The sequence below is a fragment of the Cyphomyrmex costatus genome, unplaced genomic scaffold (genome assembly GCF_001594065.2).
Source record: "Cyphomyrmex costatus isolate MS0001 unplaced genomic scaffold, Ccosl1.0 scaffold916, whole genome shotgun sequence".
Taxonomy (NCBI): domain Eukaryota; kingdom Metazoa; phylum Arthropoda; class Insecta; order Hymenoptera; family Formicidae; genus Cyphomyrmex; species Cyphomyrmex costatus.
The window spans coordinates 30149-38475 of NW_017280502.1; the positions used below are offsets into that span (position 1 = coordinate 30149).

General features: G+C 40.7%; 2 protein-coding genes across 2 annotated transcripts; both read right to left on the reverse strand.

The window, feature by feature from the left end:
* Positions 1-152: 152 nt before the first annotated feature.
* On the reverse strand, positions 153-1708 carry LOC108781863 (matrix metalloproteinase-2). Its single transcript, XM_018549978.1, has 3 exons — positions 1318-1708; positions 809-1265; positions 153-723 (listed from the first exon to the last, which is right to left on the reverse strand). The coding sequence occupies exons 1-3, from the start codon at positions 1706-1708 to the stop codon at positions 153-155; spliced, it is 1419 nt and encodes a 472-aa protein (XP_018405480.1).
* A 673-nt stretch (positions 1709-2381) lies between these two features.
* LOC108781864 (uncharacterized) lies at positions 2382-3221 on the reverse strand. The gene has a single exon (XM_018549979.1). It carries the CDS (start codon positions 3219-3221, stop codon positions 2382-2384), a length of 840 nt encoding a protein of 279 aa, XP_018405481.1.
* Positions 3222-8327: the final 5106 nt, after the last annotated feature.

The following is an 8327-nucleotide window of genomic DNA, read 5'->3' on the forward strand; positions in this document are numbered from 1 at the left end:
GCTCGATGAGATGTCGAGTGTCGTCGTGGGTGTCGTTTGAAATCGCGTACATGTCTCTCTCACGATGTTATTCGAACGATTCGTTCTTTCACACTGATCTTCTGCGTACCTATCTAAGTGATATACATTTTTTTTTTACATAAAACGTCGTGTTAATCGTCCTCTGTATTCAACGCGGTGCTTGTGAGTGAATTACTTGATTGGAGCAGTCGAGTAAGAAGATCCTGCAATTGCTTGAGTAATCCGTCTGTGGGACAATTAACGTTCAGTATGTTCATGTCGAATTTATCAGCATTCGTTACCGTTCTGGTGAATTCGTTAAATTTGTAATATTGACGTTTATGTAGGAAATAAAGAGAACCGTCGATATATCGGAAGGCTAGAGTAGGAGATGGCGGTATTCCTGGAAATATCGACTGTAACGTGTGATATCCGTTAACGGTCATATCGCATTCGTTCAGTAACGCTACGCTATCGTCATTAAAGATCACGTACGTTTGTCCTCTATTGGTGACCAATGCTGCGTTAACGTGCATGTTCGTGGGTAACTTTAAGTCGAATGGTCGTTTCGGCCAACCGTCCTTCAATCGTAAACTCGGATAGTCTATCATGTAAATTTGATTATTCGCGAATATTACAATTTCTCCAGATGGTCGTTGATACGCAGCGTTTATGGAAACATTCGCCGGAAGATAATCGTTTAGCGCGATTGGTCCTTTATACCTTTTACCGTTAACGTCTATCATCCACATGGTGTTTCGATAGGTAACGAAAATGCGATGATTCAACCAGTACATTGTCTACGTACTGTAGATCGCACAGATCTCTTTTGTTTGATGTTGTTTTCGTTGTGTTAGTTGTTACAGGTGGTGATCGTGTACTCGGCACTACATTAGGTTTTTTTATTCCGTACAGACGTTGAATAGCTAAACTGTCCTCTAGGCTGAGTTTAACGGTATTATTGGTGACGTAAAGAAACATTATGGAATCTCTATATGTACTGTGCGACATTCCCAATGAATGTCCGATCTCGTGCGTTAACGTGTAAAGCAAATGCACTTTGTTGTCTGGTACATTTTCGTTTAAATATATATGCCAATGTTCCGATCCGTCTATGTGTATCTCTGTGGTTTGCACGAGATCGTTCGTAGGTGCAAACGCGTGTCCGAGTACTCCACCAGGTCCGTCGAACAAACCGGAACAGATCTCATTGCGTCTGCTATCGACGTATGTATGAAATCCTTCGCGGTACGATATTAAAATGTCTGGATTTAACGTTTGACGTTCAAATGTTAGAGATGTGTTCGCTTCCCATACGAAGAAGCCATGCGTGTGCCGTAGTTTTCAATGTATCTGCGTCTGCCAAGTGGAAGTTCCACGTAAGATGCGTTTTTCTCCATTTCGCTACAACACTATTTTGTTCCTGGTGTGACATATCCGGTAACCCGCATCGCGGTTGTCGCATTTGATGTAATGTATTATCGTTCAACGCACCGTTATCTGGTATTTGATAGTATTCTTGGAATAATGCGATAGCCTGTTTAATTTGTTCATCTTCGATCGACGTGTGAGTGGTTACGTCCACCTCGTTCAGGTAACCATATTTCTGTAGATATTCTATCACCTCGACGTTTACTAAATTTTGTATCGTCGGCGTCGACGCGGATATCGTTACGGAAAGGAAAGCGACGAGGAAAGCGAGAGACATCGCGGCGTACGTGTACAGCGGAAACGTACGGTTCGACTATTAATCGCATACTGCGAGTGCGGAGAGAGGAGTGGTATTTTTTGTCCAAAAATAGGCAAATGAAAACGAGGAGATAAGAGTGTCTAAAAATAGATACAGGAAACGAGGAGATAAGAGTGTCAATGAACGTGGTGCATTTTTTTTTTAAATACAGTTTATTTTTGTAAAGCATACAGGAAAAACTTACATTAGCATATGGAATCGTCTAAATTGAGTTGAGAAAAACATAATCACGTGTATCGTTATATAATCTTACAAACGACATTTGTCAATGGATTGTACTCTATCACTCTGTCATGAATAATTAGACAATAGGCCGTGGTGCCCGATGGAATATTTTCCCTACATTCGAATTCGATACGAATGTCCACGGTAGCGCTTTTCACAGATTCGTTTTGACGAGAGCAATCGATCACCACGAGCGGCGCGACTGAAACAAATTGCGCGACGGACAACAAAGCTTCGTATGTTTCGTGGCCGTAGTACGATTTCGCAAATTTTGCATACATGTCGTATAGTATTGCGAATTTATTACGTTCGAAATCCAAATTCATATCATCGTACGGGAAAAAATCAGAGTTCAAAAATAGTTTTTATGTTTACTAGAGCACACGCGTCGAAATGAGTGGTATCCTTAGAGAGTACGTTTCGCTTTCCAGTTTGAAGCGAAAAGATCACGCTGTTTTTCCAAATGTGACGTTGTCTTCACAGCCCACGAATGTTTGGTCGTGCTCTGAAGTAGAGGAAACTCGTACAAATCCCAAGATCGAAATCCCATGCTGAGATACCGTCCGTTTTCCAACGTTCGCAGAAGTGACAATTTGTTGACGTCGTTCAGTACCACGTGTGGCATCTTCCATTGCACTTTCGATAACGTGAGTGTATAGTCGTCTGCGTTGCTCGCGATAACGCAATTGTTGTCGTTACGCGCACGTATCAGGACTAGTTCATGTCGGGCGTTTATCACTATACGTTTGTAATCCTCGCAAAATCCCAGAAGTATGTTAAGCGGTACGCTAAAGTTAAAATCTTCAGTTATCGATCGACTTGTTAATAATGCGTCTAGACCTAATGTAAGCTGCCATCCGGCATTCTCCAACGTTCTGCTTCTGTCAACTGTCAACGAAACGTAATTTTTAACTGTGCTCGTAATACCAACGTTTCTGTTTCTGTCAATTTCCACTCCGTCTAATTCGTAGCGAATCTCGTCGAACATGAATGCGACGCAATTATTCGACAGTCTCGGTGGTTCGTTGGTACTTCCTTCCTTCCTTCGCACAATGAATTTTCCCTCGATGTAGAGCAAACTTTCGCACGGTAACCTGTAGAGATCCTGATGTTGAATCAGTATCCGTATTTCATCGCTGTATCCGAATGTTGTATTAGCGTACGGATTGTAAGTGTGAGTCTCTATTTTAACGATGCGATCGTCGAAGATCGGAGCACCTCCGATCTTCAGGATATCAAGATTCATTTCTCACGACGAATCCGAGATCGTAGAAAGGCGACGTTCGTGGCGTTCAATCGACCTCCTTTTTTTCGTCTTTTCACTGGGACAAACGATATCCGGGAAATCTACAGACGGATCAAGGAAAGGAATTCTACAACGCCACTGTGCAGAAACTTTTGCAGAAGTACGACGTAAATCACTATTCGACGTATTCGGTAATGAAAGCGTCGGTAGTGGAACGATTCAACCGTACTCTCAAAAATAACATGTGGAAAGTATTCACGTTGAACGGCACGTACAAATGGATCGACGAATTGTCGCGTCTACTGTCAGATTTTAATCGCCGTAGACATCGAACCATTGGAATGCGTCCGATGGACGTCACACTTCCCGTTGCAAAACGTCTCTTGTCGACGGTGTACAGTCACGTGAAAATTGCTCCCCCGAAATTCAAGATAGACGATCCAGTACGTGTTAGTAAATTTAAGACCATTTTCGAAAAAGGATACACACCAAATTGGTCGACCGAGATCTTCCATATCGCCAAAGTGCAACGTACGAATCCTGCAACGTATCTGCTGAGAAATTATCGAGGAAAGCCGATAGCCGGTGATTTTTACGAATACGAACTGCAACGAGTGTCCAATCCGGACGTCTATCTTGTGGAGAAAGTATTACGTAAACGAGGCAACGAAGTATACGTGAAATGGTTAGGAATGGACAACTCACATAATTCGTGGATAAATAAAGCTGATATTATGTAAAGGGATGTATTTATTCCACAATAAAACATATTAATACACATTACATGAGTAGTTGTTCGTAATATATCCAATAATAGCATATAACATTCGTTTGATTGAACGCATCTTCCCAAAAGATATAATAATCGTGCAATAAAAAAGCATCTTATTATAAGGTTACTTTATTGTGTATCCAAGATTTGTGGTATTTTATAATGTCCCCAAGGTAGAGTAGCAATTGAATCAGGTAAGACGTATCGTTTGTCATCGTACGGACTGAGAGCAAGTTTTGTTTCGAGAACCGTATACACCTCGTGCAACGACGATTGAATGCGCGATTGACGCCTCGACTGTTCGTACGCGTCATGCAAACATTTCGCATAGTCGTCAAACGCTATCGTTTTCGCGACCACGCTTTTCTTGACACTCTTTATTTTTTTTACATCATTACTATCAACAACTCTCAATGCGTACATCTTCGCTCTGAGACCAATGAATTCAGTCATTACCATACCGTTATTTTCATCTTTCATTAAACCAGGTATTTTATTATTAAGGCGTGGAATATCGTATACATTATCCTCGGAATAATCGCTTGTGTCAAATTTCGTGATATTACACTTCATATCCTCATATACATTGTCACATTTCAAAAAATATATCAAACTGTCCGTGTCCGTGTATAGGATCGTGCACCTATCGTGATCCACCGTGCATAGGATTAAATTTATTTACGTTTACAATCAAATTTAATATGCGCGATAATGCCCATCCGCTGTCACGTTCCTGAAACTCCTCCAGATCAGATAGAATTGCATCCATAACATGCTCATCGTACCACTCCTTCAAATCAGACGCACCATACAGCTCATAATTTTTCGTGGTGATACTTTTGAAGGATCTCTTGTCGTCTGCAACGAATTCTCCATTGAAAGTTGTATTCACCTTTAAACACGCGTGCCTCTGAAGATTCACTCGTGTATGATCAAGAACGGTGTCTCTCGCATCGTTGAGAAATTGTCTCGGTTCAATGTAGCTCGAATTCAGAACTGCACCAGTGAGCACTCGATTATTGAAAGCCGGTTCGATTTCCATCCATGATAATCCCGTCTTCAACGATTCAGCATGACCGGAACCCTCGTGTACAAAACGAGGTCGTAAGGTACTCCTCACATACTCCAATCGCGCTATTTTAGCGATCGACGAATTTATCAAACCAGTAGATATCGGTTGACTCGTGTTACGACATACCTCTCTTAAATAATCAAGATACTCAACGCATTTTATCTCCCATGCTTGATACGCCTCCAGCGTATCGATGCTCGTCGTGCAATACAACTGATCCTCCATTTTTTAAAGTGATTTTTTTCACCTTGAGATACATTCATGAATAACCACTTTCCACGACTGTCTCGTGGTACTTCAATTTGGATTTTGTCAAATACCTCACTAACAATGTTGCATTTACCGTTATCGTTCATTTTACGCGTCCATTTTTGAACAGAAGCCCCGTAAAATTGTGCGCGATAGTTAAAAGCTACTAATGTTTTAAACCACAGAATCTCTCGAAGAGACATTGAAATCCGATCGCTCTCCGTAAATGATGAGTAGCTACATTCCAATTACTCTTCTTTCTTGGTATATATACGTTATCATTAGGCCATAATGGACGCTCCAAACAATAAAGATCTTTATCAAAGTCGATTGACTCACCACTAGAAGGTACGAAAGACGAAGACGATTCGTTGTCAACATCGAATAACTCGCGACGAGAAGATACGCGAGACGAAGACGATTCACTATTCTCACTCGACATAACGCGATTCTTATTTGAAAGGAATCTTGACAACGCGTGTTTATATATCGCTCATCGTTGGAAAAATCAAGAGCAAAAAAATATCTTATCTCGCAATAGCACGCATTTGCGCAAATTTTATCAAAATTGTGAAAATAACCGATTCTGAGCGCGTCACGTGCCACCGGATGTGACCTCTTGTATGTAAGATTAATTTCGTTAGACTCGTCGAAATTTTCAGCAAATAATCACAATGTGTATTGCAACATGTGTTTTCGTGTTTTTTCGATAAAAAAAATTGCATATCACACTATACGGTTTTCGCTGTTTTTTATCGAAAAACAAAAAATATCTTATCACGCAATAGCACTCATTGCGCAAATTTTATCAAAATTCTAAAAATAACTGATTCTGAGCGCGTCACGTGCCACCGGATGTGACCTCTTGTATGCAAGTGTAATGTCCGATGCGCCTACTATACGGCACCGCGTCCGTCACTACACAGCGAACACTAACTTAACTAGTGTGAGTAATACGAACACACAGAGGCTTGTAACACGCGTCTAAACGGCCGAAACCAAATCGAGCGTAACTGCGCCTGCGCCAACTACTTAGGGGTAAAAATGCAACAGGGATGCATTTAGACATAAAAACACCACTGCCAACGAAAAGATATTCATGAAATAATAAGATTAAGTTAGTCAAACCTGAAAATTATCGATAATCTCAGGCAGAATCTAAGAAAAACCGCGTTGCATCTCGGTAATGCACTTCCATGCAGTTTCAAACACACCGGTGGTACGCCAGCGAGCATGGGAACACTTGCATATTCATCTGACAAGTAATGGCTCCGTCAACTCCGAATAAGAAGCCTAAGTAAACATAGCTTCTTTCGCGAACGGTTGATTCTCAGTAATCTCGCGAAGAAGCGGGCTACCGAAAACACGGGAAGAAAAACTCGCCGCATCTTTGTATACATGTTACTCGCGCCGTAATGCAACTCACGCGGAGCCGGCGCGGCTATATGAACTCTACCGGCTAGACCATCGATCTCTCGCATCCGCGCCACAAAATTCTGTACAATTAAGGGAAAAATTAACGATTTAAGAATTGAGGAAATTTCTAGAAGATCCTTACACGGACACAAGACAGTCAAGGAAATAATATCCCCTTACCGCGAGACGCTACCAAGCGGTCTGTATATAAACGCGCCGATTCCAGCGGAGCGTACCTATTCCTCTTTAAACTGAGCCAAAGACAAGGTAATTATACCTCGCGCCGACAGGCGTTTCTGCGGCTTCCTTTCTACAAGTACCATATCACAAGCCGATTCTTGTCCGCGTTCCTTGGCGTCCAGGAATCAATCTAACTTCCCTCCTATACTTAGCCAACTTTCGTCCGCGCCTTTTTGGCGTTCGAAAGTTACTGTATTAACACTCACTGCCTATCCATAATAGATATAAGTCGGGAAACACTTAGAATAATTTCTCTCATGTCGCACTTAGCATATCTCTTACTAATTAAGAACCATTACACTTTGCTATATTCTTCACTTAACTCGAAGAACTATTAACAAGTCTTAAAATTCAGGAAATTGCACATTCAAATCATTCTCAATTATCTGAGAATTTTCATTACATTATTGAGAGAAGTTATTTCTAACAAACATTCGTATATGCTTTGGAACTTACATCCGGAAACAAGAACTCTTCATTTTTTCTCTTAACCACAAAGGACTCCGCACTAAACAAATGGAAAATGGGTTTCAGTGGATTTGGTTAAAATTTGAATATGATGTAGTTAATGTGGTTCTGGAAAGTATGAATGGGCCCAAAGCTCAATAATGGCCAGTTTCCGAGTTATTCAACTCTAAAGTTAAATAAATCTGTATTTTCGGCCCACTATTTTTAAATTACACAGTCACATAAAATTAAGAAAGTGGCATGTGCCAAAGACTAGACCTATGTTTTCTTAGGTATTTTGACGTGCTGAATCCAAATCAGGGATCAAAATTGACCGCCACTATGTCAATTTTTTTTAAATCGTGAAAAACCACCCTTGAAAATGGAAAATTCCATTGTAACTGCATTCAGCGTTAGGTATAAGTGTGGGAACCGACTGAAAATGACTGCAACATCCAACTTATATGTATTTTGGCGTGCTGGATCCAAATCCCCGGTCAGAATTGACCATCACCACACCATTTTATTTTAAATTGCTAAAAACCACCACCTTTGACAATGGCTGTACATGTGATGAGCATTTAGATATAAGTATGGTATAATAATTACTATTACCTCCGGTATTTTGAGGCGATAATACAATCTATTGCATTATAAGCAGGCATTGAATTCAGCGCATTAAAATACATATCAGTTGGATATTGCAGTCATTTTCAGTCGGTCTCCACACTTATACCTAACGCTGAATGCATTTACAGTGGAATTTTCCATTTTCAAGGGTGGTTTTTCACGATTTAAAAAAAATTGACATAGTGGCGGTCAATTTTGATCCCTGATTTGGATTCAGCACGTCAAAATACCTAAGAAAACATAGGTCTAGTCTTTGGCACATGCCACTTTCTTAATTTTA

Bases quoted from the DNA above. Each gene is read 5' to 3' on its own strand.
- LOC108781863 (XM_018549978.1), bottom strand. From the start codon at position 1,708: ATGTCTCTCGCTTTCCTCGTCGCTTTCCTTTCCGTAACGATATCCGCG. The intron at 1,266-1,317 runs GTATGGGAAGCG...CGTTAAATCCAG, and splicing joins GGCACACGCATGGCTTCTTC to ACATTTTAATATCGTACCGC. The intron at 724-808 runs GTACGTAGACAA...TAACGGTAAAAG, and splicing joins AGAGATCTGTGCGATCTACA to GTATAAAGGACCAATCGCGC.
- LOC108781864 (XM_018549979.1), bottom strand. From the start codon at position 3,221: ATGAATCTTGATATCCTGAAGATCGGAGGTGCTCCGATCTTCGACGAT.